The sequence below is a fragment of the Heteronotia binoei genome, chromosome 21, assembly GCF_032191835.1.
Source record: "Heteronotia binoei isolate CCM8104 ecotype False Entrance Well chromosome 21, APGP_CSIRO_Hbin_v1, whole genome shotgun sequence".
Classification (NCBI taxonomy): domain Eukaryota; kingdom Metazoa; phylum Chordata; class Lepidosauria; order Squamata; family Gekkonidae; genus Heteronotia; species Heteronotia binoei.
In genome coordinates this window covers 81941071-81967881 of record NC_083243.1, presented here as the reverse complement: position 1 = coordinate 81967881, position 26811 = coordinate 81941071, and the positions used below count along the sequence as shown (strand labels likewise).

Genomic DNA, 26811 nt, shown 5'->3' with positions numbered 1-26811 from the left:
ATAATGTCAAATCAGATTAAAGGCATAATTCATAGACATTTGCACATCGTGGAAAAATTGCCAGGGCGTTCCAGTTTTCCAAAGATAGATTGGAAAAGACCTAGAAGCATACATGATATGCTCATACATTCAGATATTTATAAACGGGACTCAGGGGGTTCCTAACTCCTGATGGGACATTTTAAGTGGGGTAAATGTTTAATTTTTCAATTAACAATGGAAATTAGGGAGCTCACAGTCCATAATTATACATGGACATTGATGCAGTTTGCCAATTGTGAGTCCAAAACAATTGTGTACTTTGCCATGGTAATTCCCTCAGTGGTCACCTTGAAACTGGAGTACTGTAAGACACTCTATGCAGCGACATCTTTGAAGATGCTTTGTGAACTGCAACTGGTCCAGAACACAGCTATCAGACTGCTGATACAACCATCCCGGTCAGCACATATATCCTAGCTTCACTGGCTCCCAATTAGTTTACAGTGCCAATTCAAAGCATTGGTACTTATCTGTAAAACCCTAAACAGCCTGGGACCATCATGCCTTTGGGATCCCCTCTCCCAGCACGATCCTCCCAGTCTTCATCTCTGAATTTATTGATGGTGCCTAGTCCATGAACTGTCCACCTTGTGTCAACAAGGGTTAGGACCTTCTTGGTAGTGACCCTCTGCCTGTAGAACCAGCTGCCTGAAAAGGTAAGTGCCTTGTGAAACCTCCTTAGGTTCCCTAAAGGCCACTTTTTTGGGCAGCCTTCAAGTAATTGTGATCCACCAGGCAGCTGGTAAATTATGCTCCGACTGTGTATTCACCATTCATGTATCCTACCCTGTTTGTTAGTGGATAGATTTTAACTGAGGTAAAATTTTGATCCTTTTATATTTTTAAAAAAGCTTTTGTTTTTGATTATAATGTCTATTTAAATTGTTAAAGATGGGACTTTGACTAGTTTCCAATATTTTACCATCACTATTTTCCCTGCCAAAAGTAAAAGAGAAAATAGTTCTGCCCTAAGTGGAGAAAAGTTTTGTATTTTATATTCCAAAAGTTTACTTATTGTATCCTTTGTACTGTTTTATATTTTATTTTAAAAGATATATTTTATATTTTAAAAGTTTATTTATTGTATCCTTTTTACTGTTTTATTGGATGTATTTTTGTATGTTGTTTGCTGCCTTGAGTCCCATTCAGGAGCAAGGGAGCAGGATGTAAACAAACAGTGTTTCAGATACACTAACGCAATAGGGGGGGCGTGGCGTCGGCGCGAATGGCGACAGACGTGTGAGGCTTTAGCTCCTGACCCGATCTCCTCACCCTCCCTCATCGACGCAGGTTTTTATATCCTATTTCTTATCAGACTATGGGAAAATCGTCCCATAAAAAGAATAACTCATCTTTAGCTAGCGCTCGGCTTCTTAAATCCTTTCTGGACTCCAGCTCACAATCTGATCGCTCCCTGTCAAGGCCGCACAAAACGTCAAATATGGCAGATGGCGCTGCTAGTCTGCTTCCCTCACCAGATCTCCTCACAGCGAAAGAATTCCATAATACCCTGAGCTCATTTCAGTCAGAAATGCTAGACAACATGGCGGCTATACTCAAGCCAATTACAGATCAGATCAGCTCCTTACAAATCACTTTACAAGAAGCCACAGCCACAGCTAACTCAGCGTTAGAAACAGGCCTTACTAATCAAGAGGAAATCCGACATCTTCAGAGACAAGAACGCTGGGCCACAGACAAAATTCTGGCACTAGATAACAAAGCGCGGGAACGACATGTTAAGCTGCGAGGCTTTGAAGAACACGAGGAAGGAACCTCAGACCTGGCCAGCTTCCTAGCATCGTGGTTTTCTACAGCCCTTCAGCTGGAGGATGGCATCGCTCCATACATTGTTCGTGCTTATCGACTGGGTTCAACCTTCTCCTCCCGCTCCCACGGCTCCCGAGATGTCATCATCGAACTGGCTGACATACGAGTTAAGAAAAAGATCTTAGACACTGCCAGAAGCCTTAATGGTCTTCCCTATAAGGATAAGAAAATACTTGCTTTCCCAGATCTATCAACAGAAACCCTCAAACCTATTGCTCAAAAGCTGGCCGCAGCAAGCATCCGCTATAGATGGTCGCCCTCAGGCAGACTTGTCATACATCGCCAAGGGAAAAGCTGGACTATTGAAGACCCTGAAGCTGGTTTGTATCTACTTCAGTCACTCAACATAGATGTTCCGATGGAGCTGGATCGTAAGTCACAAAAGCGAAAATGGACCTTCGTGTCACCGCCTAAGGATCGTAAAATCTCAGCCCATTTGCATGAACCAGCCCAGGCTCCGGACTCTATACAGTCACTGCAATCAGTAAACTCATCATAAACCTGCGTTGTTATCTTATGTTATCTTACTTTAAAGCTTTGTCTTATATGATAATTAACATCTGAGGGAGGGTTGGGGGGGTGAGGGTAGAGTGGGGCTTGGCTCTCCAGCTCTCAAGAATGAGGGGAATGTGTAGTGGAAGGGTACAAGGACCCCGGTCTTGGGTGGTTTCCTGGGACCCATGGGTTTTCCCCATGTGCTGGTTACTGGTTCTGTTATTTAATGTATCCGATGGGAGTTCTGTCCCCCTGCAGACATCTTTCCAATCTATCTTTGACCATCATTTATATACAGAGGGGACAGAGAAAGGGGGAGGGGGGTGGGGATGAGGTACACTTATTGCTGTTACTTGTATTATAGTGTTAGATATGCTGGTTACCACTTATGCTGCTACTCTAGTATGCCATCTGCTGTTCAACTAGGGATATCACATGATTGTCTATTAGTTCTGTATAGGTTTCTTTGCCTTTTTTCTAGTTCTTGTTTGTTTGACTTGACACTGATGCAATTCATTTGTCCTAGGAACAAAATGTATATGCCTTCATGTTTTATGGGCTTGCTTTTTGGATCAGTGGCCCGTTTTCTCCTGTGCTCGTCATTTTTCTTTCTCAAAGGCCCGCCAAGTTGGCTTAAACTACTATTTCTATTTAGCCCTGTTATAGCAATTAGTACCTTTCCAATATCCCATTATATTCCCGCAGTAATCATAGATTGGGACACTGTCCTACATTCACTCACATGCAAACCATCCTTTTTCATAGTCATGAGGTCTCATACTGCATTTCCCTGCTATGGATCTTACATTGTAATTGTCTATCGTCTCCGTCCTTGGTCCCTGACGGGAGACCTAATTTATAATCCATATATTTTGACCTAAATGGCCCTGGACCTAAAAATCTTTTCGCTGAACTGTCGAGGGCTTAATAGCAAAATCAAATCTAGACGCATCCTCTCAGGGTTGAAGAAACGTGCTCTAGACATTATCTTTCTACAAGAGACACACTTACGAAATGACATTAATCCCCTATTTCACTCTGCCCATTTTCCTGTGTCTTTCACAGCCTCTGGTTCCTCTCATGCCAGGGGGGTTGCCATTTTACTCTCACGTTCAGTTCAGTTTTCTTGCTTGGCCTCTGAGATAGATGAACGTGGTAGATTTCTTTTTGTTAAGGGTAGACTCAATGACAAAATCACAACCCTAGCTGCCATTTATGCGCCTAATTCGGGACAACTAGAATTTATCCGGGAGATTATGAACAAATTAAAAGCTTTTCAGGAAGGCCCTTTAATTATCGGAGCCGATTTTAATTTCCTTATGGACACTCGGCTAGACAGAAAATCGGAACATTCGCCTCTCCACTCCCCCCCCCCCCAGACGAGGCTTTCCCCCCTCAGGCTTGAATAAAATAATGTCAGAAATGGGGCTTACAGACTCCTGGAGGTTTCTCCATCAAAATGAGCGGGACTTTACCTACTTCTCTTCGCGGCATCAAACTCACACGCGCATTGATTATATCTTTATTTCTGATTCTCTTTGTAATGCTCTTGTAGATGCCTCAATTGAACCAAAACTCTGGTCTGATCATGCGCCAGTTATCTGCTCTATTAAGAAAACTGTACAATATGACCGTAGCTTTTCCTGGAGACTTGACAATTATTTATTATTAGATAAAGAACTTTTCAACCTAATCGAACAGGAAATTAAGGAATTTTTTAGCCACAATCTTTCTGATGACATCCCTTCCCAAACGGTCTGGGATGCGTGCAAAGCCTTCCTAAGAGGCAAAATTATTGCATTGGCTGCCACCCAAAAAAAGAAAAAACAACATCTTATTAAACTCTTGACTGAGAAAATCAAAGATCTTGAACTCCAACATAAACGCACTTGCAGCAAAAAAACATTTCAGCACTTGCAAGAGGAAAGGAAAAGGTTAGAGGCCCTGGATACTGAAAAAATCAAACGTAATCTGCTATTTACCAAACAAGCCTTTTGTTATCGGGGCCCAAAATTTCATAGGCTTCTAGCGTGGAAAGCCAAACAGCAAGCCACCAACCTGAATGTGAAGGGTCTCAGAAATCGCGAAGGCGTTGTATGCACTTCTTCAAAGTCTATTTTAGATATTTTTAGTCAATTCTACTCTTCTCTATACCAATCCAAGAACCCACCACCTGAAGCGATCTCTGAGTTTTTTCAATCCGTTACTACACTCCCCACTTTGCTAGAAGCCCACAGAAAGTGTCTTGACCGCCCCATTGATGAGCTGGAACTTGCTGAAGCCATCAAATCATTGCGCACAAACAAATCGCCGGGTCTGGATGGCTTCACTTCTGAATTTTATAAAGCTTATAGTTCTACATTATCTTCCTACTTACTATCTCTTTTTAACTATATTCTCGATTCTGGCTCAGTCCCTCAGTCTTGGAGTCTTGCCAAAATTATTGTTTTACACAAAAAAGAGAGAGATGAATTAGACCCCAAGTCTTACCGACCGATATCTCTTTTAAACACCGACTACAAACTTTTTACTAGCATCTTAACAAGGCGACTGAATAGTTTTATGGCAAATTATATTGCCTCTGATCAGTCGGGTTTCATCCCTGGTCATGACTTAACTGATGTCACCCAAAAAACACTGAATTTGATTCATCATTGCAAAACCAAAGCTGTTCAGGATGCCTGCATCCTATCTATAGACATAGAGAAGGCCTTTGACTCGGTCGAACCTCTCTACCTGCACTCCCTACTAGAAAGAATGAATTTTGGTCCCAAATTTCAATCCCTCTATCTCTCTCCTTCAGCACTACTTCGGATTAACAACTTAAACTCAGCTATTTTCAGTCTGTCTAGAGGCACACGGCAAGGCTGCCCTCTCTCGCCCCTACTATTCGCTCTTGCAATTGAGCCGTTGGCCATCAAAATCAGGAACGATGCTCGCATCCTTGGTATTCTCGTGGGTACCGAAGCTTTTAAAGTTAGTCTCTTCGCAGATGATATAACCTTGTATCTTACCAACCCTTCCTCGTCACTTCCAGCAACTCACTCTCATCTTTCAGACTTCGCTATCGCCTCAGGCCTCACCATAAACTTTGATAAATCTCTCTTGCACCCCATTACCCTATCTTCTACCTCTATTTCTTTTATCAGCAAGCACTACCGATACAAATGGGTTAGAAAATCTTGGAAACACCTTGGTGTTCACATCCCGTTAGACTTCACTACTCTCCCAACCGTTAACCAGACAGAAATTTCCAAATCTATCAATTCTCTCCTATCCATTCGGGGAAAATTTTTTTCACCCTTTTGGAGCGTATCTATCTAATTAAATAATTAATTCTACCTAAGATTGTGTTCTATTTACGGGCGGTCCCTCTGTGTGTTCCAGCCTCTCTGCTGCATAAATGGCAATCCCAAATAAATGAATTTGTGTGGCAGCATCGGAAGCCAAGGCTCAACTTTGCCTCAAGTAGACAGCCTATTTCGCTGGGTGGATTAGCTGTCCCAGATATTTCAAACTACCATGATGCTATTATCCTCACTAATTTGGTGAAATATTATAGGTCCTCCTACGTGGCGGACTGGAAGTCGATCGAGGATTTTTATCTCAGGGCCCCCTCTTTCCAGGAGGAACTCTGGTGTGTGTCTAAGCGCGTCAAAACTTCTTCTTCTCCGAACCCTTTTTTGGCCTCCATGCTGCAGGTTTGGCGTAAACACCGTAATAAGTTAGCTCCCCCGACCTCCTCCTTAACCCCTTTTGTTAGACAGCCCTGGTTCGCTCCGGCGCTGAGTAAAGACTCGTTTATGCAATGGAAACGTCTAGGACTGACCCGATTTGCGGATGTTCTTCTTAAGGGGGTACTGAAAGATAAAGTGACTCTGGAGGCTGACTCTGACCTTTGACTACCCTGGTTCGAATACCTTCAACTTAAACATTTATTAGATACACATTCCTTCAGTCCCCCTCTGCGCGTCCACCTTGCTGGCTTTGAAAAGATCCTATTTGGTGATTCAATCCCGATCAAAGGACTGATATCAAAAATATATCAATTGCTACTCAGCCCCCTTAATGCAAAGCCGCACTCCTATCAAGGTGCCTGGGCTCGAGATTTGCAGATAGAACTAACTGAGGAGCAATGGCAAGCCATCTGGGGTTCTTCCATATATAAAACGAAAGCAATGAATGTCCAACTTCAAGCCCTTAAAGTCCTCACACGATGGTACCGTACCCCAGTGCAGCTAGCGCACTCGTCTTCCATCTCACCCCTCTGTTTCAAGAACTGTGGACAGAGGGCACTTTTCTCCACTCCTGGTGGCACTGCCCAATCATAAATAGCTTTTGGAGACAAATCTATCAAGAAGTACAAGAACTCACATCATACTCTCCTCCATTTACGCCCGAATTTGCCCTTTTAAATCTTCTAGATAACTCAAATATCCCAGAATCTGCAGAGGAATTGATCTCACTCATGTTTGTGGCTGCTAAATTTGCAATAGCTCTAGTTTGGAAACAACACTCTTCCCCCTCACGACAAACTTGGTGGTTAAAATTGTGGGATTATTTTGCACTGGATAAGCTCATTTATGACTTAGGCCCTCATCGTTCCCAACAAATTGCTTCCTCAAATTTTATAGAAAAATGGCGACCTTTCATTGATAAAGTTTATGCTGATAATAGAATCCCCAATGCCTCATACCACACTATATTGATGTCCTGTCAATTACTTTCGTAACTGCACTCTGTAATGTTTCATGGTGTCATGTTTTGATATTTGATATTTGATGCATACTCATGGTTTTCGTTTGTTATATCTGTATCGCACTTCTTAACTCAATAAAGCATTCTTAAGTTTAAAAAAAAAAACTACTACTACTACTACTACAAAAACTAACGCAATAGGAGCCAGTTGGAATTTCTTCTAAAAATCTCAGCTCATTCAGGTAGCTAAGACGGCCACTATCACATCTCATCCTGCCTTAAGACTTCCCCTTCTTTTTGTGTTTGAAATATGCCTAGAACCTAGAATCTGTCTTCTACTTGCCTTTAATCAATCAAGAAATATACCTGTTAGCTTGCTCAAGATAATTTTCTGATTTGCCTCAGCCAGGGGAAAAAAATAATATTTTTCTATACAAACAGCAAGCCCTATAACTGAAGCAAAAATTTGTCTCTAAATCTTTCTCATTGGCTTCATTTATATATCTCTTGTCCTCAGTGGGAACCCAGTGGCTTAAAACATTCTCCCACTTTACATTTTATTATCACAGCAACCTTGTAAGCTTAAAGAGTGTGATTGACCTATGGTAACTCAGCAAATTTCCATTGTACAGTGAAGCTTCTAACCTGGGCCTGTCAAATCCCAGTCCAACACTCTGATCTAGGGGTGTCATACTCATTTGTTATGAGGGCCGGATCTGACATAAATGAGACCTTGTTGGGCCAGGCCATGTCAGGTTAGGCCGAGCCATATCAGGTTGGGCCATGTGTGTACCTATTTAAGATTAGGTAGCAGAGATATAAACTTTATAAAGAACACAGACAAATACAGTTTTTTTTAAAACTTAAAACATGCTTCAAACATTAGCACTCATTGGTCTTAAGGATGCTTTCTTTGTATTTCTCCCATGGAATCCAGGGAATTAGGCAAAGGAAGCTCTGGCTCTTTCTTTCCTTCCCCAGGGGACTGGGGGGGGGGAGCCTCAGCCAATGGAGAAAATAGAGGTTTTGCTCTGTAGCTCCTGAGCAATTAAGCAAGCCTGGCAAAGCAAACTGTTATGCAGAAGGACGCAAGAGAGAGGGAGAAGGAAGCAGACGACAGCCGGTTGCTCGGGGGCCTGATAGGAGCCCTCCAGGGGCCTGATTTGGCCCCCAATCTGCATGTTTGACACCCCTGCTCTAATCACTACACAGTGCTGTCCCTCAGTTCCTTTCTGTGTGCCCTGAATATGGTGCCTTGCCATGCTCAGCCCTGGCTTGGAGATCCATGTGTTTTTCTCTTGGGTATATTTAAGGGAAACCCAACAAGTGAGCTCTATTTGGCTGCAAATCACATGGTACTAGGTTCATTCACACATGCTAAATAATGCATTTGCAACTGGATGTTTACTGTATAAGAATGGCAAGATCTACTTACAAACAGTTGCTGTGTGAAAGTATCCATTGTATAACCCTGGGGTACCTGTCCTGACACTACCTGAATGAGTGCTTCCTCCCACATTGTCCAGTCTACCAGTGAAAATCTGCCTCACAAGCCATGCTCTCTGTACCCTCCCCTTCAGAAGTGAGGCAGGTTTTTAATCGTGGATTTTAATTTAATAATTTATAATTTTTGTGTGTAAAATGCCTTAGTCAAGTTTTCTGGAAAGGCAGCATAAATGTTTTAAAATTAATAACAAACATAAACATTTAGGTTGCTTTCCTCTATGATTTATCTTGTGGATTATTGGCTGCCCGGGTGCTTGGGACTCCTGCCTGGAACTTGTTTGGACAGGTAGTTATCCTACGTCACCCAGTGTGCCTCATGGAAGAGTAGGGTTCAAGCTTGGTTTTCCTACTCTAATGCTAACCACTACAACCACAATGGCTTTCATGTCATACCAGTTATGGCTTTTTAAATTTCAGAATCTGGTATAGAACAGCACTATGTATGTGCAATTTGATTTCAGTTTCTTCAGTTCATTCATGTATTTCCCTCCCTGTTTGAGCAACAACAGGTTGATAAGGTTATATGTAAGGCTGAATCTTTGATTGGTGTTCTACTCATCTGCAGAAGCATATGTTTTCATCAGTAGCCACTATGGATAGTATAATCATAGATAATAATTTATATGAATTGGAATAATGGGGCTTTGTTTCCCTTTAACATAGTGCTTTATTTGTGTGGTTTAGGATTACCAAATTGAACACTATTTGTGAAGGCTCAAATAGCTGTTCTTGAATAAAACTGGAATCATATGCTGCAAAGAACATGGATGTGGCACAGAAAGCAAATGCTCAGTTCCCCAGCTGAGTCTAGTATAATTTACCCTGTACTTTGACATTCATTATGATTTGAGTTTCCATATTCTCAGCAGTAAAGGGGGAGGAAAATAACCAGGATGTGGATTTAGTTTGTTATAGATGTTATGGAGGTAATGGAGTAGCTTGAAGCAGACTGCCATTTTCCGTTGTATCCCATTGTCTTTCTACTTGTATAATATTTACCCCAAAAGAAGATGACCATGAATTTAATATGAAAGATTTCAGGTTTTCACGGCTGGTAACATCATTAGGGTTTGTAGAATCTTTCGGGCTCAAGTGCCATGTTCTACTGGAGAAAGTTTTCCTTCCAGATGTTCTCAACTGCGGAGAACATCCTCAGTGGCATTGCTCAGAGTGCCTGCTCCGGCTGCAACGCCACTGAGGATGTTCTCCGCAGCTGAGAACGAAACGTCTGGAAGGAAAACTTTCTCCAGTAGAACACGGCACTTGAGCCCGAAAGATTCTACAAACCCTAATAATTTAATATGACTCCCCCTAAAAAACATTATACATAGAATTTTTTTTATTAATGTACATATGTGTAAAGTATGGACATTTAAGATTGTTTCTACCTATTTTTCTTGATAGTTTTTTTTTAAGAAACTAGTTTCCTCAGGTAAATAAAGTAGCTCCACCTCATTGTGATCACACTTGTAAGTACCTTTGTAGTACATTTTTATCTTGCTTTCTCTCCAATGAACTTGGGATTTCCCTTCCATATTTTATTCTTACAACAGCCCTGTGAGATTGGTTAGGCTAACAGAGAATGACTGGTCTAATGTATGCCAGCAAAACTATCTGAACACTCTTTACTATACCATGTTGGGTCTTGCTCTCTGTGATCTTTTGCATAGCTTTGGAAACTAAACCAGTTGACCATATATCCTTCAACAGATATATAGTTCAATAAAACATTTTGCTATTGTTTTGCAGATGGAATTTCCTTGCAACTTGCTCTTTGTGAGAATCATACAAATAAAAAATCTACAAGCGGCAGATGTATGTGAGTATTCTGGTGCTTTCAGAAAATCCCTGACAACATTTACTTCCTAAGGTATTCTAGGCAGTAACTTTCTTTTCCCTTTTTCCTGGAATGAGTACATCAGACAAAATACATGGGTTAAACTAGATTTTGTTATTTACAATATGAACTGCCCATTAAACTTGTATCCCTCTTTCTACAGGCTCCCTAAAAGGCTGCCCATTGGATTGGCCAGCATTTGGACAACCCATCCTAGCTCAAAGCTTCACATGGCCAGTGGCATACCAAGGGAGGGGGCAGGGGGCAGTCCTCCTCAGGAACAGCTTAAGGAAGGCTTTTGAAAGGGGCCCTCAAAGCCAGCATTGTCCATCTGCCTCCAGCCAAATGGCTTTCCCTTTTAAAATGCAGTTCTGGCTGCAGCCACTAGGAGTGCAGGGAAGTCTGAGCATAGCAAAAAGCTCTAGGATCAGCTAAACTTTCCTTTTCTCCAAGCTTCAAGCAAACTTCCTTAACAAATCATGCTGACAGCTGCTAAAGGAATTGCCAGCCTGCAGGTCATTTTCTCTGGTATTCTAGCCTTTCTCTCTTCCTTTCCTTGCACCAAGCTCAGTCAGATCTTGCAAAACAGTAGTTAAGATTTTGCAGCAAGATAAAATAATCTTTCCCTCTCTTAATTTCTCTCCTTTTCTACACTTTTCTTATTCCTTTCTGTCTCCCTTCACCTATTTTTATCGGGTCCCTCCCTTTATTTTCACTTAATCTCAAAACTTTTTTATTCCTATACTGATAGGTGACAGAAAGAGTAGTATAGTAGCAATCCTTTGTTAATATTATGCTGGGTACTCTGTACATTGCACTGGTTCTGATGGGATGTAAAAATGCCCCCCCTCTTCAGTTTCTACTGCAGAGATTCTGTGGTTTGACTCTAGTCCTTTGGAAAAAATGGCAGATGGAAGCACCATCTTTTTTTGGGGGGGGGGGGTGTTGTTTCTTACCATCCAGTCTGATTAAGCTTGTAATCATGATTTTCTAATGCTTTGGCTAGTGTTAGTTAGTGCAGGGCTTGTTTTGTAGCAGGAACTCCATTGTGTATTAGACTACACCCCCCTAATGTAGCCAAACCTCCAAGAGCTTATAGGGCTCTTCTTACATGGCCTGCTGTAAACTCTTGGAGGACTGGCTACATTGGGGGGCGGGGTGTAGCCTAATATGCAAAGGAGTTCCTGCTACAAAAAAAGCCCTAAGTATAAGTTAGTACAAAGGCATACTCCTAGCTCTCAAATATATCAGATCTCAGAAGATTAATGCAACTATGTATTAGGGTTTGTAGAATCTTTCGGGCTCAAGTGCCATGTTCTACTGGAGAAAGTTTTCCTTCCAGATGTTTCGTTCTCAGCTGCGGAGAACATCCTCAGTGGCGTTGCAGCCGGAGCAGGCGCTCTGACCTTCTTGGCTGCTGTGCATTGAGTGGGGCCAGGGCTGCTGGAGAACTGCTATTTCTAGGCTGGAGGGGGTGTGGTTTGTGGATGTGCCCATTGTTTGGTGGGGCTTCCTGGAAGGGAGTGATAAGGAAACTGGCTGTTGAATGTGACCATTGTTCTATGTTAATTGCTGGGAGGGTTGGAAGGGGTTTGAAGATAAGGAAGATGGTTGTTGACTGTGCTGATTGTTCTGTGGGATTTGCTGGTTGTTCTGAGACTTTCTGCAATTTATAGTCTGTAGGGTGTTTTGCAGAGCTGGGTACCAAGATTGGTGGATGAAAATGCCTTCTTCCTTTCTGTTAAAATTGTGCTGGTGTTTGTAAATCTCAATAGCTTCTCTGTTCAGGCGGGTATGATAATGTGAGACCGTAGAAAGGACTTCAGTTCTTTCAAAGTGGATGACGTGGTCTCCTTCTTGAAGTGCATTTCAGCTACAGCTGATTTTTCTGGCTGAAACAAGCCAGAAAACATGCCTCTACGGGGAGGAATCCTACCACCTGATCCGATGGCTGGAGACACTTCGCAAGAGAAAAGCCCAACTCCTCTGCTCACTCACCTTTCTGCTATGCTGCCGAGATACAGAGATCACTCCCCACTTTCTACAGCAAAAACGCCACTTCAGTACTCCATCTGCTCATCGCATCTATAACCGTATGGAAAGAGCCCTCCTACGTGACAGAATACACCAAACCCAGCGGGATCTAGCCCTCAATGACCGCCAACTTCTTCTCATTCACCTTGAACTCAGCAACAAACTACAGAAAAATGACTGGGACCTTGTTGACCGCATCACTCACACTTCTCATATATCCACCATGGGTCTGGCAACTGAGCGACAAAAACGAAAGTATAACAACATCTCCAGAACCAAGCAACCCTCTCCTACACTGGACACACAACGCACAGTCGTCAACCTGTCCAAACGACAACTGACAACAGCTGAAATCTCTGTGCTCTCCAAAGGAGGGAACTTCGCCATCACCCCTTCCAGAATTCCTACAGAAGACATTATCGCAAACATTGAAGCCAGTATTCGCAACCTCCCACGACACATTACAGAAGAAATAAGAAGAGAATCATCAAGAATCTTACAACACGCTAAACCTCCAAAAAGCAACCTCACCCATGCAGAAAGATCACCTCAACACTGACAAGGACATACTGGTTCTTGCAGCGGATAAGGGGAATGCCACAGTTATTCTCAATACAGAAGACTACCATAATAATTCAGGACCTTCTCAAGCCAGATACATACAGGAGACTTCGCTGCGATCCCACCACAAGAATACTTCAGAAAACAAATCTGTTCATCAAAGGCTCTTCAATACCGATTGAGGATCAACGCCTGCTCAGAAAGTCTGAAGCTCTGCCCCCCAGACTGTATGGCCTACCTAAGATCCACAAACCCAATGTTCCTCTTCCACCTATAGTCAATGCCATCAGCTCACCTACCTACCCCATAGCCAAACACTTGACCGGCCTTCTTCAACCCCTTGTGGGCAACACTACCTCTTACATCAGGGACTCATCACATTTTTTGGAAAAAATCAAACCCCTAAAACTCCAACCCAGCGATTTCTTAGTAAGCTTCGATGTCGTCAAAGAAACCCTTGAGCGCCTGCTCCGGCTGCAACGCCACTGAGGATGTTCTCCGCAGTTGAGAACGAAATGTCTGGAAGGAAAACTTTCTCCAGTAGAACACGGCACTTGATCCCGAAAGATTCTACAAACCCTAAACCCTTGTTCAACTACAACACAACTTTCCTGATGACATCACTGCCCTATTCCACCACGTGCTCACCACTACCTACTTCCAATGGAACAATAACATTTATGAACAGATCGATGGAGTTGCCATGGGAAGCCCCATGTAGAGGGCGTTGCAGTAATCCAGTCTCGAGGTGACCGTAGCATGGATCACCGTTGCTAGGTCCCGGCGCTCCAGGAAGGGGGCCAACTGCTTCGCCCGTCGAAGATGAAAAAACGCGGACTTGGCAGTGGCCGCTATCTGTGCCTCCATTGATAATGAAGGCTCCAGAAGAACCCCCAAGCTCTTGACCCTATGGCTGCTTTCAGCAGCACACTGTCAAAGACCGGCAAGGGGATTTCCCTTCCCAGGGCAAAGCGGCCCAAGTAAAGGACCTCTGTCTTTGTTGGATTCAACTTCAGCCCGCTCAGCCTGAGCCAATTTGCCACGGCCTGCAATGCTAGGTCCAGGTTTTCTGGGATGCAGTCAGGTCGGCCGTCCATTAGTAGATAGAGCTGGGTGTCATCTGCCTATTGATGGCACCCAAGCCCAAACCTCCGAGCAATCTGGGCAAGGGGGCGCATGTAGATGTTAAACAACATCAGAGAGAGAACTGCCCCTTGTGGCACCCCACACACTAGTGGGTGCCTCCGGGACAGCTCTCCCCCAATTGCCACCCTTTGTCCCAGTCCATCAAGGAAGGAGGAAAGCCACTGTAAGGCCGACCCCCTAATCCCTGCGTCGGCGAGCTGGCGGGCCAGTAGCCGATGATCGACCGTGTCGAACGCGGCCGACAGGTCCAACAACATCAGCACCGCCACGCCGCCTCGATCCAGATGCTGCTGGAGGTCATCCACCAAGGCGACCAGCACTGTCTCCGTCCCATGGCCTGGACGAAAGCCGGACTGGTGGGAGTCTAAGGCAGAAGTGTTATCCAAAAAACTCTGCAACTGTAGCGCCACTGCCCTCTCAATAACCTTACCTAAAAATGGTAAGTTCGAGACCCGTTGGTAGTTCGCCAATTAGGCCGGATCTGCTGTACTCTTTTTTAAGAGAGGGAGGACCATAGCCTCTTTCAAGGATGTTGGAAATTGCCCTTCCAAGAGGGATCTATTTATGATATCCCGTACAGGATATCTAAGCTCCCTCTGGCAAGATTTAATTAGCCAGGAGGGGCATGGGTCAAGATTGCAAGTTGTAGGGTGTACAGTTGAGAGAATTCCGTCGACTTCCCCTAGGCTAAGCGCGTCGAAGTGATCCAAGGTAACATCAGAAGACAGGCACGGAGCCTCGGGTTCTTGTACTGCATCCAATGTGGCGGGAAGGTCCTGGCGGAGCGACGAGATTTTATCTGCAAAAAATTTCGCAAAAGCCTCACAGCCTATTTCCAATTCTCTCATGTTTGGTCTGCTTTGAGGCAGAGTAGTCAAATTCTCAATTATCTTAAATAATTTGCAGATGCAACCCTAGCTGCAAAGTAATCCTTCTTTGCGGCTTTGACTGCCATCTCATAAGACTTCATAAACGTTCTGTAGGATGTTCTTGTCGCTTCGTCACGAGTATGCCGCCACCGCCTTTCTAGTCGTCTGAGTCCCTGTTTCAGTTGGCATAGCTCCAAGGTGTACCATGGAGCTAGCCTATTTCAGGGGCGCAGAGGACGCCGGGGTGCGATCTCGTTGATGGCCCTGGATAGCCTGTCGCGCCAGGTCTCTACCAGGTCATCAAGGGAATCGCTAGGGGGCCGGGGTCCCGCAGAGCCCTTTGGAACCGCTCAGGGTCCATCAGATTCCGTGGGCGAGCCAAAATAGGCTCGCCGCCCATACAGGGTTGAGGCGGCGCACCCACACGAGCCTTGAGGGCTAGGTGGTCCGACCATGGTGCCGCTTCTGCTGCGATACCATCCACCAGAATCCCGGACGCAAAGATCAAGTCTAACATGTGCCTGGCCTGATGCGTGGGGGTGGTAACAAATTGGGAGAGTCCCAGTGTCGCCATGGAAGACACTAGGTCCAATGCTTGATTGGAGGCCATGTCATCCGCATGGGAACTCCAACGCTCAGCTTGCCACGGCCTCCATCAGGGCTGGTAAGGCGCTGGCTGGTGCGTTAGGTGGACGGTACACCAGCCAAATCGCCAACCCCTCCCCCACTTCCCACGTCAGACCAGCACATTCCAGGCCATCGATCGTTGGGGCCTGAAGGAGTAACCCTCCCGTATGAATAGCGCCACCACTCCCCCCGCCCGGTTGTCCGTGATTGGTGAAAGACCGAGTAACCCGGGGGCGCCATCTGGGAGAGAGCCACCATCTCTCCATCCCGCACCCAGGTCTCGGTCACGCAAGCCAGGTCCATATCCTGCTTAAGCAGGTATTCCCTAAGGATTGAGGTCTTATTATTTATGGACCTGGCATTACATAACACCAATGACAGAGACGGGCTTTCCCTCTTTGCCCCACTACCTGCCACCGTCAGGATGGGACGCAGACCGGAAGAGGGCCGAACGCTGTTTTGTCTCCGCCTCCTTCCCATATAACTCCGTCTGCTCCCACCATCATACCTTCCCCTCCCCATGAGCACTGGGATCCCTAGGCCAGGCATCCACTGTGTACCCGATCCTTCACCAATGTCAAGTTGGCTTGCTCCCCAGTTATATTATCCAAACTTAACCCCCCTCACCCTCCTCTACTTCACAGTTCCAAATTGCCTGGTCCTCTATTAATTTAATCCATAGTTACTTAAATTTAAGCCCCAACCCTAAGCCTCCTCAAATTGATTAGCTAAAAACTTTAATTCATCCATAGCATATTAATAAATATATCCCCCCCGTTACAATCCCTCAAATTAATCTGCCAATAAATAAATAAACTCTCAAAGCTAAGCAATTAATAATATCACTAATTAAATAACTAATTAAACAATATCTAATCTCTTAGTTGCCGGCAATATAAATTTATCTCAGTGGGGAGTGGGAGTCAAAGCTATCAGTTTGGGTAGTGATCCTGAAGTTCTTAAAGTGCTAGTGCCTCTAAATGTCCTCAGCCTCTGACCGGAGTTTCTGCTAGCGCAGTCTGTTGTCCAAGGGCCCAGTATACTCCAGTGGCTCGGCGACTCAGGAGAGTTAAGACTTCCCCTGTATCCTCCCAGCAGCCCGGGTTGAGCCCTTGTGGGTCCTGATCAGAAGGGGTTCTGGCTCCGCTGTCGCTGCCTCTGGTTATATAAATCCATGACACAGTAATCTCAAGACTATTATAACATGCTGCACATGGAACTACCCAAATTTCAGCTTCTGCAAAATTCTGCAGCTAGATTGTTGTCAGGGTGAGGTAGAATGAATGTGAGCTGAATCAGTGAATGCTCAAGCATCCCTAATTAGATCTTTTTTAAAGAAGGGAGTTGGCAGTTACTGACCTATGATCAAATTCCCTTTTGGGACAATGTAACTGAGCAGCTTGTGGCGTGGCAACTGCAAGCATTTCAGGATGAAAAAACTGTCCTGATCTATTTCAGTCTGGTTTCAGGCCTGGATTTAGAACTCAAATGGCACTGTTGGCTTTAGGGGCAAACTATAGATTTTTTTTAATGAGTTGGATTCTAGGTTCCCTTGACAAAACACACTTTTCATGCAATCATACAGTGGTTGCAGGGACTGTCGTTTTAAAAATCAAAGGAGCTCCTTTTCTCTTGGAATTGCAATGTGGTGAAAAGAGGGGCTCCTGTGTCCTCCCATGTTGTTTTCAAAAGCTGGAATGGCCCACTATGTAATGATGATCTATGGCTGAAACTGAATAAGAGCAATTCATCACTATTAATTTTGTTATATCTCAGAAGCATTTGGTATGGTTAACCATGATATTTTGGTGGACTGATTACAACCGGTGTATTGGATAGCTGTCTACTGGTTTAATTAAACAAAGCAGGAGTCAAGTGCACCTTTAAGACGAACAAAGTTTTATTCAGAACATAAGCTTTCGTATGTCAAGGAAATATCATGATCAACATCACCCCATGGGTCAGTAACGACTTGGTGCTTGCACAGGGGACTACCTTTACCTTTTTCTTTTCTTCTTTGTAGAAACAGAGAGTTTCCATGGGAAAAGCAGAAGTAATATTCATGAAGGGAGGGGCCCACACCAGACAAAAACTTCTTCAGCTGAGGCCTTCTAGTCTTAGGACTCATGTTCCATACCCTATCTAGTTTTTTTCTTCCAGTCACTCCTCCCAATATGAAAAGAAGTTTAATTGCACCACCCAACAGCATATATTCCCAAAGCACTACACAGTCATTCAGGGTATCAAGAATTTTTACCTCATTGGAGAACTGGAACATGTATTTATCCAATCAATATTAGGTCCCGGTGGACACCCCGGTCTCTGTCTTCGCCCCCCCCTTCTCCCCTTCTCTTCTGGCTTTCCCCCCTCGCCTCCTTCACGCTCCCACACCCACACCCCCCCGCCCCCCCACCCGCGACAAGGTCATCAACCGAGAAGCTCTCTCACCCATGCCTCTAAGAACTATATTAAGAACTGTGCTTAAAACGGTCCCTATACTAGAAAACAGCACCTGCACTTTAAAAGCCGCCACGAAGCACCAAAGACGCCTAAAACCTGGACATTCGATTTTGAATACTTATACCAACCACCAGCACTTTAAGAACTAAACCCTACCCCACCTCCAACTTTTATCCCCACTGCCCATTGACTATTGATCACCACTAGAATTATTATTAACAATGAATTAGATTTAAATTGATTAGAAACTGGATTTATTATGTATTTATGTTTTTAAATGCATATAGAATTAATTAATTCAATTGATTATTTATTCACGTTAGCACTTTAAATTAGTTAGGAATTGGATTTTATTATAGTGCTAAGTAGGAATTATTTACTAATCAAATCGGAAGATTATGGTGAACTAGGCAACTGGAAACAGAGGACGAAGGTGGGCAGGAGATTTATGCTGTGTACTAATACTAATTAGTCAGTGGAATACGATCATTGGGAGAATAGGTCGGGATGTCCGGTCAGGGGATCCCAGTGCTCCTGGGGAGGGGAAGATATGACGGTGGGAATAGATGGAGATGTGAGAGAAGGAGACTGAGACAAAACAGTGCTCGGCCCCCTTCTAGTCTACTTCCCATCCCAACGGTGACAAGTAGTGGGACCAAGAGAAATTGCCCGCGTCCGACACTGGTGTTATGCAACGCCAGGTCTATAAATAATAAGACCGAAACCATTAGGGACTTCCTGCTTCGACAGGACGCAGACCTGGCTTGCGTGACCGAGACCTGGGTTCAAGAGGGGGAGACGACGGCACTCTCCCAGATGACCCCCCCAGGTTACTCGGTCTTTCACCAGTCCCGGATTAGCGGGCGGGGGGGCGGGGGGGCGGTACTCATACGGGAGGGTTACTCCTTCCGGGCTCTCCCGGCCCCAAAGATCGACGGTATTGAGTGTGTTGGCCTTGTGTGGGACGTCGAGGAGAGGTTGGCGATCTGGCTGGTGTACCGTCCGCCTAACGCACCGGCCAGCGCCTTACCATCCCTGATGGAGGCGGTGTCCGGCTGGGTGCTGGAGTACCCAGGGCTTCTGGTCCTGGGCAACTTCAATGTCCATGCCGATGACGCGGCCTCCACTCAGGCGATGGACCTAGTGTCTTCCATGGCGACACTGAGACTCTCCCAATTTGTTACGACTCCCACGCACCAGGCTGGGCACACATTAGATCTGATCTTTGCGACCGGGATTCAAGTGAACGAAATCGCAATGGAGACGATACCATGGTCGGATCACTTAGCCCTCAAGGCTCGTATGGAGATGCTACCACAACCCTGTAAGGGCGGAGAGCCTATTTTGGCTCGCCCGCAGAGCCTGATGGACCCGGAACGGTTCCAAATGGCTCTTCGGGATCCTTGGCCCCCTGGCGATTCCCTTGATGCCCTGGTTGATGCCTGGCAAGATCGGCTATCCGGGGCAATCAACGAGATCGCACCTCAACGTCCTCTGCACCCTTGTTCAAGGCTGGCTCCTTGGTATACCTTGGAGCTACGCCGGTTGAAACAGGGACTCCGACGACTAGAGAGGCAGTGGCGGCGCACTCGTGACGAAGCGGCGAGAACATCCTATAGAACGTTTATGAGGTCTTATGAGGTGGCAGTCAAGGCCGCGAAGAAGAAGTACTTCGCGGCCAAGATTGCGTCTGCAAATTCGTGCCCAGCACAATTGTTTAAAATAATTGGACAGCTAACCACACTGCCCCAAGGCAGACCAAACGTTAGAGAATTGGAAATAGGCTGTGAGGCTTTCGCGAAATTTTTTGCAGACAAAATCACGTCGCTCCGCCAGGACCTGCCCATCACCTTGGATACAGTATGTGAGCCCGAGGCCCCGTGCCTGTCTTCTGATTTAATCCTGGATCACTTCAACCCGCTCAGCCTGGAGGAAGTTGACGGAATTCTCTCCTCTGCACGCCCTACAACTTGTGATTTGGACCCATGCCCCTCCTGGCTAATTAAATCCTGCCTGAGGGAGCTTGAATGTCCTTTATGGGACATCATAAATAGATCCCTCTTGGAGGGGCGCTTTCCATCATCTCTAAAAGAGGCTTTGGTCCATCCCCGCTTGAAAAAAAGTACAGCGGATCCGGCCGAATTGGCAAACTACCGACCGGTCTCTAATTTACCATTTTTAGGTAAAATTATAGAGAGGGCAGTGGCGTCACAGTTGCAGAGCTTTCTGGATGACGCTTCCATCCTAGACCCTTGCCAGTCCGGCTTTCGCCCGGGTTACGGGACGGAGACAGTACTGGTCGCCCTGGTAGATGATCTCCAACGGCACCTGGATCGGGGCGGTGTGGCGGTGCTGATGTTGTTGGACCTGTCGGCTGCGTTCGACACGGTTGACCATCGGCTACTGACCCGCCGCCTCGCCGATGTAGGGGTGAGGGGGTCTGCCTTACAATGGCTTGCCTCCTTCCTCGAGGATCGGGGACAAAGGGTGGCAATTGGGGGCGAGCTGTCCCAGAGGCGCACACTGGACTGTGGAGTGCCTCAGGGGGCAGTTCTCTCACCAATGCTATTTAATATCTATATGCGCCCCCTTGCCCAGATTGCCAGGAGACATGGACTTGGGTGCCATCAATATGCAGATGACACCCAACTCTATCTGCTAATGGACGGCCGGCCTGACTGCGTCCCAGAGAATTTAGACCGGGCCCTGCAGGATTTGGCAACCTGGTTGAGGAAGAGCGGGCTGAAACTGAATCCAGCGAAGACGGAAGTCCTTTGTCTGGGTCGGGGCGCTCAGGGAGGGGAAATACCTCTCCCGGTCTTCGACGGGACGCCGTTGAGAGCGGCGCACCGGGTTAAGAGCCTGGGAGTTTTACTGGAGCCTGCATTATCAATGGAGGCCCAGATTGCAGCCACTGCCAAGTCAGCCTTTTTCCATCTAAGGCGGGCAAAGCAGTTGGCTCCCTTCCTAGAGCGCCAAGATCTGGCAATGGTGCTTCATGCAACGGTCACCTCGAGACTGGATTACTGTAATGCCCTCTACATGGGGCTGCCTCTGTACCAAACCCGGAAGCTGCAGCTGGTGCAGAACGCAGCGGCTAGACTGTTGCTGGGACTCCCTAAATGGGAGCACATACAGCCTGGGCTGCGCGAACTGCACTGGCTGCCAGTTACATACCGGGTTCGTTACAAAGTGCTGGTCATTACCTTTAAAGCCCTATATGGTCGAGGACCTGTCTACCTTAGGGACCGTCTCTCCCCATATGAACCCCAGAGAGCACTGAGGTCAGCCGGGAAAAACTTGCTGACTATCCCCGGACCGAGAGAGGTGAAGCTGCAAAGCACCCGTAACCGGGCCTTCTCCTCTATAGCCCCGAGCCTATGGAACCAACTTCCAGAGGAAATGCGGGCCCTGCGGGACCTAGAACAGTTCCGCAGGGCCTGCAAGACCTTCCTCTTCAGACTGGCTTTCGCTGATGAAAATGGAAATTGCGAAGGAAACCGCCATCAGAAAAAGTAAACATAGCATTAGCACTTTTAAAAATTTAATCAATTTAATTTTAAAACTTAACCAGATTTTAATTAAATGCTTATAATGTTTAATGTAATTTTATTCATTTGTATAATTTAACCCTGAACTATGTTGTTAGCCGCCCTGAGCCTGCTCCGGCGGGGAGGGCGGGATATAAATAAAATTTGTTGTTGTTGTTGTTGTAGAGTAATTAAAATCACCCATTATCAAACTCCCTCTCTTTTGGATGCTTCCCTAATTTCATTCTCCATCTCAAAATCATCCTGAGCATTTTAGTCAGGTGGTTGACAGCATGCTCCCACTACTGTATTACTTTTAGGGCCAAGTACTGTCACCCACAGTGATTTTGTGAAGGAGCTGGACATTTTAAAGATTTCTAGCTTGTTAGACCCTATTCCCTCCAGAAGGTCTGAGCAACACTCATTCTAGTATGTCCTTCGCATTCATCTTTTAGAATTTGTACCCATACATCATAGATTCTCTCTCTTAGATCAGGTTTCTGTTAGGGTTGCCAATCCTTAGTTGGAGGGCAGAGGATCCCCCAGGTTGGAGACCCTCCCCTGCTTCAGGGTTATCAGAAAGCAGGGGAGGGAAATGTCTGCCGGGCATTTGATAATTCCCTATGGAGACCGATTCCCATAGGGTTTAATGGAGAATTGATCCGTGGGTATCTGGGGCTCTGGGGGGCTGTTTTTTGAGGTAGAGGCACCAAATTTTCAGCATAGCATCCAGTGCCTCTCCTCAAAATATTCGCAAGTTTCAAAAAGATTGTACCAGGGGGTCCAGTTCTATGAGTCCCAAAAGAAGGTGCCCCTGTCCTTCATTATTTTCAAATGAAGGGAAAGCTTTAAAAGGTGTACAGTCCCTTTAAATGTGAATGGCCAGAATTTCTTTCAGAGTTCAATCATGCTTGTCATACCCTTGCTCCTGGCTCTAGTCCCAAAGTCTCCTGGTTCCATCCCCAAAGTCCCCAGATATTTCTTGAGTTGGACCTGGCAACTCTACTTATGTTTCTGTTTTGGCCAAGTGTCCAATGTTGCAAAGATCCCCTTATCGGGTGGGTCTCAAATATCCACTGACTGCCTAGCCACAGTCCTGAAAAGCAGAAGTATGATCTTTGGGTGCAGTTTAGAGATGCAGCTGTTGTCTCTGACAACTTTCAGGTCAGCCTGTTTCTGAGTGGTAGGCCTCACACCATTAAGAATAGCTCTTTATTATATTTTATATAAAGTTTCAGACCTTGGCCACACTACTGATTGTTCTGTTGTGTTTGATTTGTTTGAAACCTGTTGTTTCTTTGTTAGCCACCTTGAGTCTAAGGAGATAAAATGGGGTATAAATATGGTAAATAAATCCCCCCCCATTAACTCAGCCTTTCATCCTTCTGAGGTCAGTAAAATGAGCACCCAGCTAGACCGCTTCCTCGGACTTTGTGTGTAAATGGCATCCCTTTATTGATAAAGTCTCAAAAGACAGCAGAAACCCTAATGACTCACACCATGCTATATTAATGTCATGCCAACTACTGTTGTAATTAGTTTTTTAATGGTTAACATTGTATGTATCCACTTTCTCACTATATATTGGTATATGCTATGCATCTGCTGATGTACTACCACCTTTGTACCTTGAACTTTATACCAATAAAGCTTTTCTGTGTCAAAAAAAAAAATGAGCACCCAGCTTGCTGGGAGAAAAGTGTAGATGACTGGGGAAGGCAATGTCAAACCACCCCATAAAAAGTCTGCCAAGAAAATGTCATGATCGACGTCATCCCATGGGTCAGTAACGACTTGGTGCTTGCACAGTGGACTACCTTTACCTTTTATTTGTCTTTAGGATTTTGTTGTAGTTGCCCTGTGTTTGTCTCAAGATTACAGATTTTTGTTATTTACATGCAGATCCCTGAGGAAGTGAAATGTAATAAAGAACAATTTGGAGTTTCTATGCATTTTCCCCTTATATGATATGCATGGTTTTGCTACTGATACAAAACAAAGGTTTGTGATTTAATTTATCTTTAAAATGATGGCTGTATTTTGCTTTTGAAAACAGTTAGCCAGACTAATTGCTATGTGAGCTTGTTCCTGCCAACGGCTTCATTTGAAAGGGTTCAGACCAAGACTATTAAGAACTGCCAGGATCCATTGTGGAATGAAAGCTTCACCTTCAGGATACAGAAGGAAGTCAAAGTAAGACACAAACTCTGTGGGCCAGTTCACTTGTAGTTAAAACAATTTTATTTGGTAACATATGGTAACAAATTATATTTCTTGCATCATTAAAGTACTAATGTTTAAAGGAGCCCTTAACTAATAAAAACAAAAATTAATATTCTTCTTTTTTCTAAGACTTAATCATTATCAAAAATTGTCCAATGTCCTTTTATTTTCCACTCTTTTTCTACATATCTTCTGAACTTTTTCCACTCCATTTTAAAAACTTCTAAATCATAGTCTTTTAAAATTCTTGTTAATTTGTCCATTTCACTCCATGTCATAACTTTTACAATCCAATCCCATTTCTCTTGTATTTTTTCTTGCTTCCACAACTGCACATATAATGTCCTAGCAGCTGAAAGCAAGTACCAAATTATAGTTCCATCTTCTTTTGGAAATTTTTCCATTTGTAATCCCAACAGAAAAGTCTCTGCAACTTTCTTAAATTCATATCCCAAGATCCTAGAAATTTCTTGTTGAATCATCTGCCAATACTTTTTTGCTCTTTCACAAGTCCACCACATATGGTAGAAAGAACCTTCATGTTTTTTACATTTCCAACATCTGTCTGGCATCTTATTATTCATCTTTGTCAATTTCTTAGGAGTCATATACCATCTATACATCATTTTAAAACAGTTCTCTTTAATACTATGACACATCGAAAGCGTCATAGAGTTCTTCCACAAATATTCCCAAGTTTCCATCTGTAATATTTCAAGAGTCATTATAAACAACCATGGGGAATGTAGACAACCTTGTCTTGTACCTTTCCTAATAATCATGTCTTACAGATCAGCATTTATACATAGCCTTGCACGTTGTTCAGTATATGTTGCTTTTATCATTCTTATAATAACTGCAAACATAAAATCCCAATTTAAATTGTCAAATGCTTTCTCTGCGTCTGCAAAGAATAATGCTACTTCCTTTTCTGGATGTCTTTCATAATATTCTACAATATTGTCTCTTATTTGCCTTTTGGGAAGAAACCCTGCTTGGCCTTCCTTTATAAAATTTATCAAATATTGTTTAAACTGTTCTGCCAAGATTCTTGTATATATTTTATAGTCATTATTTAATAATGAAATTGGTCTATAATTTTTTACGTTCGTAACATCTCTATCTTCCTTTGGAATCAACGAAATAACAGCTTCCTTCCACATATTTGGTATTTTCCCTTTTGTTCATATCATATTCATCAATTTCTGAAGTTTTGGGATTAACTCCTCTTTGAGGGTTTTAAAAAATTTAGCTGTATATCCATCTGGCCCAGGTGCTTTTCCATTTTTCATTGCATTAATTGCTGCTTCAATTTCTATTTTTTCAATTGGATCGTTCAAAACTTTTCGCATATTTTCTGTTAAGGATGCTTTTTTATCTTTTTGTAAGTACTCATCCATCTTTTCTTTCCTTGTTTTAACACCTTTAAATAACTTGGCATAATACTTAAAGAATTCTCTTTTTATTCCTTCTTGATCTACCACCTCTCTTCCATCCACCACAATTTTATTAATAATTTTACTTTCTCTCTTTTTCTTCAGTTGCCAGGCCAAATATTTTCCAGGTTTGTTTGCTCCCTCGAAAGATTCCTGCTGCAATCTTTTCAGATTCCATTCCAGTTCTTTATTTAACAAATGTCTCATTTGCATTTGTAATATTGTAATCTTCCTTATAATTTTCTTTTTCCCTGGCTTTTTTCTCAGTTCCCTTTCTTTTTTCTTTATTTCATTTTGAATGTCCAACATCTGTTTTTCTTTTGCCCTCTTATCTTTGTTATTCAATGTAATCAATATTCCTCTCATTACTCCTTTATAAGCATCCCAGACCGTCTGAAATTCTATATCCTCTTTATCATTTATTTGGAAGAAGGCTTTAGTTTCATTTTCTAGAGATGTCACTATTTCTTTATTCTGTAGTAAGTCTTCATTCAATTTCCATCTTCTCAAGTTCTTAGACAATTTTGTAATCCACATTATTGGGTTATGGTCAGCCCCAATTTTAGGTAAAATCTCTATTTTCTTTGTTATAAGGCCTAAGTCTTTAGTGACCCACAACATGTCAATTCTGGAAAAAGTTTTATGTCTTGCTGAAAAAAAGGTATAATACCACACTTCAGGATTAAATTTCTTCCAGATATCCTCCAAATTTTCTTGTTTGACCAATTCAAAGAAAGACTTTGGCAATTTTCCTTCCTTATTATTTTTTTTACCTCCAGACCCATCCAGTGTGTTCTTAATTGTTCCATTAAAGTCCCCCATTATTAAAACTTGGTCATAAGTCAGTTCATCAAATTGCTGTATAATGTCTTTTTAAAAAGCATCCTTTGCACCATTTGGTGCATACAGTCTCAATAACAACGGGTTTTTTTGCATTTAATATTATTTCTACCGCTATAAATCTTCCATCTTTATCTTTAAACACTAATTTCGGCTCCAATTCTTGTTTAATATAGAAAATCATTCCCCTTTTCTTCTGTTCAGACAATGAATAAAATTCTAGTCCCAATTGTTTATTCCATAAAAATTTGTAATCCTTTTGTTTGATATGCACTTCTTGTAAACAAACTATATTACAATTTTGCTTTTTAATCCAATGAAACATTGCCTTTCTTTTTTGTGGTGAATTTAGTCCATTTACATTCCAAGATAATAATTTGTAATCCATCAAGGTGCAAATTCTTTATGTTCTTCATAAAACCTACCCAGTTCCTGTGTGCTTGTAATTGTAATCCTTTTACCTTGCAGCTCAAAGCTCAGACCTTCAGGTATTATCCATTTTTCTGTCAATTTTTGTATGCTTTTCTGTCATTTTTCACTTGTCTTGGCAATTCTTTCATGATTCTTACTCTGCTGCCTCCCACTATCAATGTCTTTTCAAAATTTTTATTCAAGATTTTTCCCACCATTTCTTTTGTCATATATCTTATAACCACATCCCTTGGTAGATTATTTTT

General features: G+C 43.6%; 1 protein-coding gene across 2 annotated transcripts in view; it reads left to right on the top strand.

The window, feature by feature from the left end:
* The window catches only part of LOC132590042 (cytosolic phospholipase A2 epsilon-like), a 139498-nt gene that overhangs the window by 15010 nt on the left and 97677 nt on the right, over positions 1 to 26811 (top strand). The window contains exons 2-3 of one of the 2 annotated variants that reach the window (XM_060262879.1): positions 10321 to 10390; positions 23692 to 23828. In XM_060262879.1, the coding sequence (XP_060118862.1) occupies positions 10321 to 10390; positions 23692 to 23828 (207 nt within the window). Of the gene's footprint in view, positions 1 to 10320; positions 10395 to 23691; positions 23829 to 26811 lie in introns of both variants that reach the window. The other variant, XM_060262878.1, reaches the window with a different exon arrangement.